The sequence below is a fragment of the Primulina huaijiensis genome, chromosome 6 (assembly GCF_012295235.1).
Source record: "Primulina huaijiensis isolate GDHJ02 chromosome 6, ASM1229523v2, whole genome shotgun sequence".
Lineage (NCBI taxonomy): Eukaryota > Viridiplantae > Streptophyta > Magnoliopsida > Lamiales > Gesneriaceae > Primulina > Primulina huaijiensis.
The window spans coordinates 18,418,886-18,432,087 of record NC_133311.1 but is presented as its reverse complement, the minus strand read 5'-3'; the positions used below and the strand labels follow the sequence as shown (position 1 = coordinate 18,432,087).

The 13,202-nt window shown below is 36.0% G+C and overlaps 2 protein-coding genes across 2 annotated transcripts; one reads left to right on the top strand and one right to left on the bottom strand.

Annotated features, from left to right (window-relative positions):
* The first annotated feature begins 51 nt into the window (after positions 1–51).
* On the top strand, positions 52–5,815 carry LOC140979955 (uncharacterized). Its single transcript, XM_073445624.1, has 7 exons — positions 52–407; positions 924–1,078; positions 1,755–2,003; positions 2,519–2,653; positions 3,056–3,238; positions 4,225–4,386; positions 4,924–5,815. Exons 1-7 carry the CDS (start codon positions 89–91, stop codon positions 5,341–5,343), a joined length of 1,623 nt encoding a protein of 540 aa, XP_073301725.1. The 5' UTR covers positions 52–88; the 3' UTR covers positions 5,344–5,815.
* Positions 5,816–8,845: 3,030 nt separating this feature from the next.
* On the bottom strand, positions 8,846–10,283 carry LOC140979265 (F-box/kelch-repeat protein SKIP25-like). Its single transcript, XM_073444603.1, has one exon. It carries the CDS (start codon positions 10,102–10,104, stop codon positions 8,887–8,889), a length of 1,218 nt encoding a protein of 405 aa, XP_073300704.1. The 5' UTR covers positions 10,105–10,283; the 3' UTR covers positions 8,846–8,886.
* Between the last annotated feature and the right edge of the window lie 2,919 nt (positions 10,284–13,202).

The following is a 13,202-nucleotide window of genomic DNA, read 5'->3' as shown; positions in this document are numbered from 1 at the left end:
GAACACAAAAAAAATCGACAGCTGGGAGTGAAGTCAATTGCCCTTTTTAAAAACCCGAGAAATACGCAAGTTGTACGGTCGCATAAAAATGTCTGTGGTGAGTCTCTCTTGTCTTCCCCGACTCGTCGGTCCGAACCCGAATAGCAGACCATTTACATATCCGTATTGGAACCCGTCTCGTATCAGGATCCACCGTTTGGGCTGTCCGCTCGAAGCCTTCTCTCCTGAACTCTCTCAAGACCACCGGAATGTCCACGCGAGCTCGCCGGGAGACCTCCTCCGGCAGCTCTCGCTCTCTTCCGTTCTTTTGTTTGGGCTGGGACTCAGCGGCCTTTGGGCCTTTTCATCTCCAGCTCTGGCCCGAATTGCTCCACCCTCAATCGCTCAGCAGCAAGAAACTGCTGAAGGTATAATCGTTTTCCTTTTCTAGCTTGGAAGGTGTTGTGACTTTTGCTTTGTCGATCGTACACTTCTTTGGGGATGGTGCTGCGGTGCGAGTACTGATGGAATTATTTATGTTATTATGCTTTTGCGAGTGTGTGTATGTGTGTGTTTGTAGGAATGCCCAAAGCCGAGCTAGGGGGTTTGCTTTATTGGGTTGGATTTTCTCATGCATTACTTGTACCTTGTTTGCTGTGCTTGCACTGAAATTAAGAGCATTTTCATCTCCACTTGTACTTTGCGGAAAGAAATTTCTGCCAATTTGTAATGTGGGCACATACTCACTGGTGCTACAATGTGTGCATGCTCATGAATTTATGCAGAAGATGCATACATTCACGTTATGTAGTTCTGATTTTTTACTTGAAAGAATGATAAAAAGTGGTTGTGTGGGTTCTTTATTTTTCTTCAGGGGATCATGTGGAAATGTAGTCCAGGTTTTTTTGTCTCTTGGGGTTTATGATCCATTTCTTCATATACAGATGGCTATAATGTAGAGAAATTTGCAAATGTGGAGAACTTTGAAGATGAAAGAGTGAAAGCAGCTTTTGACCTCTGGAAATCGAAAACGTATGCTTTGACAGTCCCTCTGAAAATTGTTGCTTTGGAAGGCTCGCTACCTCCCATATGGATCCGTGTATGTTCTATATTTGTAATTTAATCTTTCAAATTTGTTTACCGGAAGTAACTTCTTTTGTCTTATCACACTGTTTTGAACGACTTTATTTTTCTTCCCGACACAAATGTTGCCTTTAAGATTCCTAAGTGAGAGAAACACCCTTGACTCGATGAACAAACACATATTGCCTAGAATACAACTCACCGTTATGTTAGAAACTGCCATATTTGTCGAGCAGATCTATATGAATTAGCAAATCTATCATAAAGTAAAAACAGATAGGGAGAGTTGGAAAGTTAGCAATTATGGTTACCTGGTTTGAGGTTTTGCTGCATCCAAACTTGGCGGCTGGAGGTTCTTCTGTTTTTATGAATCACGTGGAGGAGGAGAAATGGGAAAAGCTATGGAAGGCATTGTAATCAAATTTAAAATCCTGTCTTTATTGTCAATGGTGCTTTACCACTCCCAGCTTCCTGGATAATTTTCTGCATGTGGATGTGCAGATGAAATTTGGTACTTAATTGAAATCAGGCCCAAAATCACATTTTGAAAATAAAAATATCAATTTTTTTTAAATGTAGACTGTAGTCGCAACTATTTATTCTATTTTATCCCCATTGGTACTTTTGCCAAGTCGTAAAATTTGCTTATGCCCTTCTGAATCATATTTGATAATTTACTTCCTGGAAATCAGGAATTTTTACGGTCCCAAGGAAAGAGAGTGAAGCTCCAACCAGTGTTTCGTCGAAGCCTGAAAGACATTTTTCATGAACTTTCTGATCCACCTAGCAAACGGAAAATCAACCCTAAATCTGCGGCTGTGGCTGATGTCGTTGCTCTTGGAGATTCATGGTTAAACTTTGCAATCGAAAAGAGTCTAATTGAGCCCATGAAAGGACTGGAAGAAAAAGACTGGTTTAATGATTTAAGTGATAAATGGAAGGTACTTACTGTAATCATATAATCATTTGTCCTATGTGTGAAAACCGAAGAATAATCTAGGTGAACTCAACAGATTAACTGATACCTTGTATGCATATTTTTAAGTTGAATTTTCCAACTGAATATCTTCTCCAATTCTGCAATAACTTCTTCATCATACTATGGTCTCATGTGCTGACTTGATAATCAAGAAAAATGCATGCCTTTGGAAGTGCATTTGTGTGGTCTTCTTTAATTCAAGATAGAAAATATAGAAATGAAGAAGAAAAATGAAAGGAGTGTATAACTAAAAGAAGTCCAAAGATCATGAAGAATGAAAGGACTCATACAATTTCAGCCCTTGTCTATTTGAAGTTCTTGGTGACCTTGACTCTGTGCTGCTATATAATCATCATGCTACATCACTTCTTGTTCCATTGTTTATCCGTGAATTTCATATGTTACCTTATTATTCCTTTTAGTTCCATTTGATATGTATGGTGGATCAGTCCTGTTTTACTTTTGAAATAATCTCAGGTATATTTGCGCAGGAGCAGTGAGGGGAATCTAGATTCTCAAGGTAGAATATGGGCAGTGCCATATCGTTGGGGGTGCATGGTGATAGCTTATAATAAGAAAGAATTTCTAAAGCATAAATTGGCTCCTGTTGAGGTAATTGTTCTTTCTGCCTTAAAATCATTCTGGAGTTCTAAGCCTCTGCAACCATTAGTTTAGATTTGGTGCCTTGTGATCTTTATATGTTGTTTCATACTTTCTATTAATGTTGATGCAAAAAGTAAGCTCACTGTTGAAAGTATCTGGGTTGCCTTAGATCTTGGACTATCAGTAATACTAAAATCTTGTTTTTTTTAGCTTGGATTTGAAGCAGGAAGTACAATATTTTTCATGAAAAACATTTTTCCATGTGATCTTCGATATTACACATGATATTTACTAATGTAACATCAACATAAATGGGTTGCCTTAGAGCTTGAGTTTAAAATATGGTTAGCAAATATTCTTTTTATATTTGTTTTTGCTAAATTACATGTGATATTTTATTACCATAAACAGGACTGGTCGGATTTATGGAGACCTGATCTTGCTGGGAAGATTTCAATGGTTGATTCATCCAGAGAGATTGTTGGGGCAGTTTTGAAGTACATGGGAGCATCTTACAATACTTCCAACATTGACTCTGAAGTGGTTGGAGGGAGAAATGCTGTGCAACAGCAGCTGGATCTGCTGTTTCAGCAGGTAAGAAAACATGGTAGAGAGTTCTTACAGTAAGATGTGCTAGGGACATTTTCAAGAGTTTGTTCTTTACTACAAAGTAGACAAACGTTGTGAAACATGGTACACATGATGTGATTGATGAATACTACGAAATATTGATATTAAAGGTGAGTGGAAATTTGGACCGCTGAATGGGTGTAACATGATGCAGAAAATGTACTGGGAGAACAAATTATTATTAGGTGCCTTTGTCGGGAGGCTTACCTATAGGTAGACTCTCCCAAGGTTTCAGTTTAAGGGCAACTCCTAGAAGTGAGTGACGAAATATATAGTCTAATGCTGTGTTGAATTCTAAATTTTAAGCTTTTTGTACATCCTTTACTTCTTAGATGTATTTAATTTAAATGAACTAATAATTTGGCAAGGAGATTAAAAGGTTGCAGCCTTTATATTCTCGTCTAAAGAAGGGATAATAGTTTGAATTTATTAAGGTCACTATCAACAAAAAAAATTCCATATGCATAGAAGGTTGAAGACATTACAACAGGTAAAGTAGATGGATGGATTCTTGATTAGCAGAAAGCAGAATTTTTCAGCTCCTTGGGATCTCCTCAAGTAATATTCCTATTAACGATCTTTGATCCACAATTCCATTGACTAAACTGGAAAATTGCTGCTGCCAAGCAGTTTTAAGTGGACTAGTTAACCTAGCTTTGTTAATATTACTTTTTCGGGGTGAGCTGACCAATTTTTCGGACTGCTGTAGTTATTTAAAACTTTGGATCCATTCAGTTATGTGAATTCTGCTCCAGTTCTTGCATTTCAGCCATTTAAGTGCATTAAAATTTTCTGTTTAAGAAGCTATGGACTGCCATTTTTTAGTCCTGTTCAAGTAGTGGCACAACATATAATGCCCTTCCACCCTCTTCAGATATTTTGTCACTGTTGCTTTAGTTCGGTGATTGAAACACAATTGAATCAACCAACGTTTTCACGATTTGGTACAGGTTCGACTATTTGACAGTCAGTACTATCTTAAAGCCTTCAAAGCAGGAGATGTATGGGTGGCCATCGGATGGAGTAGTGACGTTCTTCCTATGGCTAAAACAATGTCTAATATTGCTGTAATTGTTCCAAAGTCCGGAGCTAGTTTATGGGCAGATTTTTGGGTTTGTCCTTTCACTGAGAACTTCTCTTCTGAAAAATCAGCCTCGTGCAACATTTCAGTTGAAATCTTTCTGGGTTCATAATTAAGTTCGTTTTGTCGTGCATTATAAGCGCATTATAAATGTTTAAAGTGAACACTTGCCATTGGGGGACGACAGGTAATAATACTTCAAGTATGATAAACTTTTCATTCATTAGAATGACCTACAGTGAGGTTATCAGTAATTTTAGTTACCTACTTAGGGACTACATGTTTCGTAAATGATCAAATGGGTGTTTTCAGAAAGGGAAAAAAAGGAAAAAGTGTTAGGATCTTCACTCTCTCCTGACAGCAATCAGCATGTGGATGGCAACAAGTTTGTCGGTTTTCTTGTAACTGGTGGTTTCTCCGATGTAGTTTGGAATTAGTCCAAACATTTTACCCCAAATAAAATATCAGGACGGGCAAGACTATTGGGTCACGTGCTCGTTTTGCATTGTTTATTATTGCATTCAGTTTGCCATACATCTAACATGAGTTGCGTTGTATATTATCACAGGCAGTCCCAAATGTCACAAGACTCGTCACAGACCAAATTGGGGGTCGTGTCAGAGGACCTTCACCACTGGTTTATCAGTGGATAGAGTTCTGCCTACAACCAGATAGAGCATTACCTTTCAAGGAAGAGATCATTGTTGGCGCATCACCCATTTCGCTTGATGAACCTTTGGAGAAACCCCAAGAACGACGTAAAGGTAAACCAAAGCTTGACACAAATCTCATAGCTAATGTGCCGCCTGCTGATATTCTGTCCAAGTGTGAGTTCTTGGAGCCGCTGTCCGAAGACGCGTTATCTGACTATCAGTGGCTGTTAAGTAGCATACAGGAACCGAACCACGGATTTGTTCAAAGAATGCAGCATTTTCTCCAATCCGTCATTCCTAACTCATGGTTTAAAATGAAGTCGAAGGTTGCGTGAGACGAGGACATAAGCATGTTCTGAAGTCTTTTTATTTGAATGGATGGAACATTGGCTGTATTTTGTTGTTTTTGTTAGTTTTGATTAGCTTTTGGAGATCTGATGTGCTCTTCATAATTCAAATTTGGAATTTCATAAATCCTTTGTGGCCATGTGAAAAAGAAAATAATAATGATGAGGTGAAATTGAAATTACACTTCTTGATAAAAACTTCATTGTTTTCATCAATAAATTTGTAATTTTCGAAGCTTACAAAGTTACAAAGAAGACCTCACTACCTGGGATTGTCGAATAAAAAATTTTAGAAGTTTGATTTTTTATTTTGAAGTAAAAAAAGTCTGATTTTTCAAGAAATACAAATATTTGCACATTTAATAATAGCCAATGAAAGTCGGTATGTAGCGTGTGAGCAAAACCTCCACACGTGCGAGCCCCAGAATTTGAACCCGTTGTTCCACACACACGAAGGCGTGAACTGTGTGTTTGAAATCACAGGGAATTCGCATACAAAAAGAGGGATGACGAGAGGGAAACAGAAAATTGAGGCACAGAGAAAGAATGCGGAGAAGAATCAGAAGGCAAAAGGGTCACAGATCGAGGCTCGAGCCATCGGCCTCAAAGTAATCTGCCCTGTATGTAAGGTAATCTTCCTTTTTACACAACACAGTCGAGATTGTTCGTAATTTGATTTTTACTTTTGTGAGAATTCATTTCATTTCTCTGCTATATGTTTCTTGGTTCCTATGGATTGCTTTTATGTGACGGGTTTTCTTACAGTGGATGTCTTTGATTTGTAGATGATATGTATTGGATGAAATGAAGTTTGTAAGTATTCTTGGAGCAATATAATTTACTTGTGTTGCACTGTAAGCGTATCGTGTGTTTCATGCCTAGATGAAAATTTAGTCTTCCATCCAAAGAAGCTGAGTGAATTTTTAATGTGAAAAAAGAAAACAAGTTTCTTAGCAGTTTGATTTGTTGGGAATTAATTATTTCAGTGGATCCTGTAGTTTGATAAAAATGATGAAATTGTTGAACTGTTCTTGAATGATCTTGTACTATGGGTCGACACTGATAACTTTTCTTGGAAAGATGACGGGTTTATTCTTTTAGCTTTGTCTTGTTAGAGCTTTTTCTGATTACGTAACCCACAGAGCGTCAATTTCTTTGTACACTCATCCTTTTATCTTCTTTTTCATTTAGTCGATCCATATGTCAATCATATCAAGGCATTGCACTTATAGCTCGTTTCCATGAAGTCTTCTTACATCTCAACCCCCGTTTTTACATTTTCTTTAATCTTATGTCCCTAAAGGATTTCAACAGGCTTTTACTAGTACTTGCTGTTATGTGAAGATGTAAACAAACCTACAGATTAGGATTGAAGTGAACAAATGTTTGAAGACAGTCAAAGATATCTTTTGATGATATGTTCGCAATTATTCTCAGGCATCCCTTTTCTTGTTAAAGGCCCATTTTACACTAGAGAACTTAGTTGTTTTCTGATATTAGAAGAATACTTTAAGTAATGCTGCATTGGCACATGTGTGCTATAAATTTTACTTCCTTTAATATATATCATTACTTTCTGTCTGTCAAACGAGTGCCTTGTCGATTCAAATTGTTTGTTTTGAATGGGAATCTTTGGGGTTGTTTGAGAAAGGGTAGAAGGAGGCCGTTAGCATCAAGGGTGGGCCCAGGAAATCCATTACGAGGATGGGAAGGCTTGGGGTTGCAGGGAGGCGATTTCTTATATTGAGGGGGACAACCACATGTTCTTATATAACTTAAAAAATCAATTTTTTTTTTACTTGAGGGATGTCAATCAATACCCCCGTCTGCTGCTGAGTGCCCCTGTTCAGCATGCTGGAAGCAGGCCGTCAGAAAACAAATATCTTTTAGAAGTGAGTCCCAAAATCAGTTTCATTATCTTGTTTTGTTGGGTCTAACTTCTTGATTTAGAGGACACGAGGTGTGGCAGAAGTGAATTTTTTTGTATCAATGGCGATGACAAGAGAGATGGCCACTACCAAGAACCATCTCTTATTTTGGGAGAGTTGCCTTTAGTCAGCCCAATATAATATTCCTCTTGCAGAATCCATCTCTTCTGGAGATATTGCCATTAAATGTGCCTGATCAAGTTTAGTTCAGCATCTTTCTTGAACTGGTTATGGGTTTTTGGTGTTCTGACAATTTTCTTGAAAGTGGATACACACATTTTTTGGATGCTAATTTTTCGCTTTTATTCAGTTTTATATGATCCATTCTAAATAGTGGCTGTATCTAGTAGTGATTGAAACAGCTATCTAAATTTTCATTTCAAAATTATCAGGCTCAGTTAGCAAATCATAATCAGCTCGTTGATCACTATGCCTCCAAGCATCCGAAAGAAAAGCCACCGAGCAGTTCAGAATAGCATATATATTTGTTTCTAAATTGCTTCCTTTTTTCTAATAGTGAATTCACAAAGATCGGAATGAAATGGAAAAGTTCTGTTGCTCCTTGTTTATATGTGAATGTATTTTATGTCTTGCCTTTCGAAGATCCTCTGAATGACTTAGACGCTGTGTGTATTAAACAGATCAATAAAAATGTACTCTTTAAGCTTTGAGAAATCAACTGTTTCCTAATTTAACTAATTGATCAGCTATATAAATGCCTCATCATGTCTATTCTGATGATACTGTACTGTGCTTCATAGAATAGATAAATAAGAAATATGTATGTCCAGTGGTGATATATAAATTTATTTGAAAGATTTGGTGTTTTATTGACTTGAAAAAGTGTTGTTTCGTGTTTTCATTATTCCATTATTATTTATTATGTAACAAAAAATATAAAAGGAATAAGTGTCTGGCTAAATTGAACTAAATTTAAATTTATGATTAATTATATTTTGTAGATAAATACTTTTGTTCTCTGAGTTCGATCCGATACATAAATTCAAGTTATTCGTTTATTTTCTCAAGTTTAAAAGCATTCATCAAGGTTGCACTTGCTCTTAGTTGATTTTAGAGTAGGTTTCTTGTGAGACGGTCTCATGAATCTTTATCTGTGAGACGGGTCAACCTTACCGATATTCACAATAAAAAGTAATACTTTTTCATGGATGACCCAAATAAGATATCCGTCTCACAAAATACGACCCGTGAGACCGTCTCACACAAATTTTTGCCGTTTTATNTCTCACAAAATACGATCCGTGAGACCGTCTCACACAAATTTTTGCCATTTTACAGAATTGCGTGGATAAATATGTTGTGATTGTTAAAATATTTTAAGTTGAATGAATAGCGATAACTATTTTATTTTTTTCAATTATTAATGAATATAAAAATAAATAAAAGAAACATAATATTGTAATTTTGTATTAATGAAACATTTTATGGGATCCCATCCATATTACCAAACATAACCAAAATGTGTTAAAAATGAAGTATTAATAATTTAATAAACATTGATTTATTTTAAAAAAATTAGCAAAATTAAAATGTGCTTCGCATAAAAAAAAACAAAGAAAATGTTGTGCTAGTTCAGAATAGTTTATGAGCAACTCAATCTTGGCAAAATATGCATCGTGACACCGTGGAACCCTGGAGGAGCATCCACCACCCATAGTCCACCCGGCGGCGGAGCTGTTACATCTACCACCACGATTCCGGCACCATCAGCACGGAGCACGCACACCTTCCCCTTCGCCGCCGCTACTTGTTGAGCCCCTTTAAGCATCTTGTTCTCCATCAACTTTACCCACGAATCCCTCGAATGATCATACCTTTTCAGTGATCCACTCGTCTCATCCACGGCATAGATGGTTTCTTCGTCCATAGCCGCCGCTGGCCCCAGCCAACCCGCCAGCATTCCTTTCGGCATATCCTCCCAGGAGTCTTTCTCCACGTCGTATATCGTTCCATCCTTCGCTGCATCGCCTTTCACGTTAACCATGCATAGTTTTCCCCTCCATCCAACGGCGTCAATCGCTTCGCGGCAGAACTTTCCGTCCTTGAGATTCGCCATCTTCTCCCATCTCCATTGATGCCCCCGCCGCAGCTCCTGCTGTTGTTTCTGGTGCCGGATATTGAGATCCCATTTTTCTACAGACCGCGCAACGTCTGAGTTGTAGCAGGATCCAAACCCACTCGCCACGAAAACGGCAGCTCGTGAAGCTCCCATAGCGCACCATCGACGTGGCGTGGAGAATGAAGGACCCCGCATCCAATTTCGAGTAAGGGGGTCGAATAAGATGGGTCCAGACAAGGCCGGCTGGAATTGATCGTTGGTGGCGGCGAGAAGTACCAGTTTGCCAGAAACGGCGATGGATTGGATTGAGAAATTCCGAGAAATAAATGATGGGTGCCGTAAGAGGAAGCTGAACGAAAACTCCGGTGGCGGCGGAGGTAAGTTTTGCCATTTACAAGATATAGGATCAAACGAACAGAATCTCAAGCGGTTGGAGAACTGGGGAAGCGTTTCATTCGATTCGAACAGAGCGTAAAGTGACAGAAATGGAGGGAAAGACGTGGTATAAATTAGGCGGCGCCATGAACAGCAGACAGAGTAGAGAACAGATGGGGAGACGAGAGAGAGACAGAGCTGAGCTATGTGGTCGGGAAGTCCAGGGAGCAGAGGCTGGTGGTGGTGATCCTCCTCCTCCTTTTCCGCCGCCTCCCTGAGGTGGAGGCACTTCCGTCTCTTGGAGGTGGATCTTTGGGTGGAGATGATGGAGTTGGTGGCTGAAAATTCAAGAAACGTGGTGGCCATTGATTCATGAACTGAAGAACTGAACACTCCTCAAAAGATTCAATCGGATCTTTGAAAACAAAAAAAACATTTCATTTATAAGGAAAAGGCGGATTTGAGTTAGTAGTCGGAGGGGACAAAGTCAGATGTGGTTGTGAATGAATGGGAGATAAGAGAGCATTCAATGCGTAAAGGTCGGAGATGGCTTATTATCAGTTGGTGCAAGTGGATAACATTTTAATAAGATTCTCATATATTTTTCATAAATGCTCTCATAATCATAATAATTTTTAGATTAATATTATTATATTGATATATCATGTAGTGACTTGAACGAAATAATATGAAATAAAATATAATTTTTTTCCTATTCGAGTAAACTCCCAGATAACACAATATCATACGCTAACCAGATAAACAACATTGTGCAACAGTCTCGTCCGAAAAATTTTCGGTAAAGTGATTCGAACTTATGATCATTGACCAAACACTCATCTACTTCACTCATAAAACATAATTGATGATATATTGATCAAATTTTTTTAGTTTTTTCTAAAATATATATTTAAAGCTTTCTTCAGCAATGATAGTAATATTAAGTAAATAAATATCCACTCGGCCATGTATTACGTTACTCTACACTTTGAAATCAGTGTAAATTTTTTTGTTATGTGAATAACTTAATTTAAACAAAATTTGAGAATTTCTAAAATACTATATTTTATACTGTAATTTTTCAACATATAATGTTATGTTATTTAAAATAAATACGAACAAAAATCCTCTCAATTAAGTCATTCAATCGTACTTATAACTATTATTATTATTATTTAAAAAGTTGTTCCAAATTTCTTCCTAGATGATGTGATGTCTAACCTAATAAATTAAATCTAAATAAATACATGGGTCCTACTCGATTACTTAACGAGTAAAGCTAGAAAAGTAATTTTTGTCGTGTTCTTGGGTTTTAATTAGATACATCCCCACACGAGGGGTTCTCAGCTGAATCAATTTTTTTTAATTATATTTACTTATTTTTGCACCATCGGAAATATATATTGAATTAATTAAATAAATATAAATTATGAAGTTTATTTGTAAATTTTAATAATTTATTAATATTAATTGGTATAAAAAAATTTAAATAAATTTGAGAAATGTGCGTGCATGCATCATTTGATATGTATAGTTGCAAAAGATAGCGCATTGAACGAGGAGGTGATACTTCGAACAATGGCAGAATGAAAGCTGAGTGGGGCTGACAAGTGGGGGAATGGGATTCTCTAATTTAAGAATGAAAGTCGTGGTTCAGTAAATGACAACTAATAGCTTTTTGAAAGTATTATTATTATGGTTGCCGGCACGTCACGTGCATAAAATATTGTATATATCGATGTAGCCGGCCAATAGGACCAGTTATTCACCGCAAAAATATATATATATAAATGGTATGGGGACAAATTTAATTATGAAAAAATATGTATATATATATACATATGTATGTATGTACCTATATATATTGAGTCAGAGTTACACACATAAGTGCTTACGTGTTTACCGATATGTCGTCTATGAATTTCACTTCTTTGGTGGATATAGAGGTGGACACGAGATCTGTAAAACATAGCAAAAATATATATGTGTGTGTGTGTCCGCTTGAGGTGGGTAGCATAACAAAACTATATATGCATGAGTGTGTTACATGTTAGTCAAATTTTAGACAGTTTTGTTTCTAAATTTACTTTCTTTATAATATAAAATTTTGATTTATATTCAAAAAAATCAAAATGCAAAAAATTTGTACATCGACAACTAAAACTTTTATTTCAATCTTAGATAATTTATAATAAGTGTTTACTCATTATACTTTTGTTTTTAAGATGAATATTTATCAATTCTATCTTATTAAAGTTGAGAACATTATAATAACCAATTAAGAAGGACATCAATTTTTTCTTCCAATTTTACCTTTATATGATACTAATACACTTTTGTTTTTTGTTTTTTTAAATTTCAACACACACTTTTATTTTTATTTTTTTTATTTCAACAATTCAAATATCAATTTAATCCCTCCATAATTTGTCAAATTTCACTTTAGTCTATCGATAATGATAAAAAAAAGACTGTACACATACACATCGTATGTGCAGAATAACTAGTATATATAATGGTTGCTGGTACTATATTTTAAAAATGTTGGTATATATAACAATAATTTTTATAAAGAAACATAAAAAATCATATATTGACTATTAAAAATAAAATTAACTGTAAAATAAAATATCGAGATATTCAATATGAGAAGATCGAGAAGCGTAAATTACTATCAAATACACGATACACACTTGCATCATGAAACTTCACCATAAAAAAATTAATAGCCAAGGGACGACCATATTTTGGAATGGGCCAATTTTCTAAAAAAAATTACTAAATCTGAGGAACAATTCATATAATTTTGTTACGTTGTCCATCAATCGAATTAGACTTCATGAAAAATGTAATTAGACGAGATCTCCAAATTAAAGTCGACATGGCACAATATGTGTTATTTATTTATAAAAATGGGCTGTAGATTCACCAACTGGGCTTTTAGTTAAACGGGCCGAACCTAGCTAGATATATGGGCAGCATTATTTCAGCTCAAATTTTAATTCACACTCAGATAAAATAAAATAAAATAAAATAAAATAAAACAAAACATGTGATACATTTAGCTTTGAGAATAAAAGAACCTTAGCAAATGAAAAAATGTTGTCGTCCAGAGTTCGAAGATATTTGAGTCCAACTTAACTTAATATGAATCGAATATTTTCTTAAACTAACTCGAAAGCTCGCGAACCCTCTCGACTCATTTACTAATCTAAATATGTATAGTTACCGTTAGCGTATAAAATGCAATAGTGTCGAATTGATTTCTTTCTATAAACTTTTGTAATTAAGTTTTGATATTTATTAAAAAAATTATCATAAAAATTACTGTTGATGCTCGCTGAAATTGACCTAAACCGCGATCTCAACTATGAGACGAGCCTAAAACTATGAACGGGGTGTCAGAAGAGATCCGAGAGATTGTCCTGTAATAGCTCATTCGACAATCAAGTCAATTATATAAA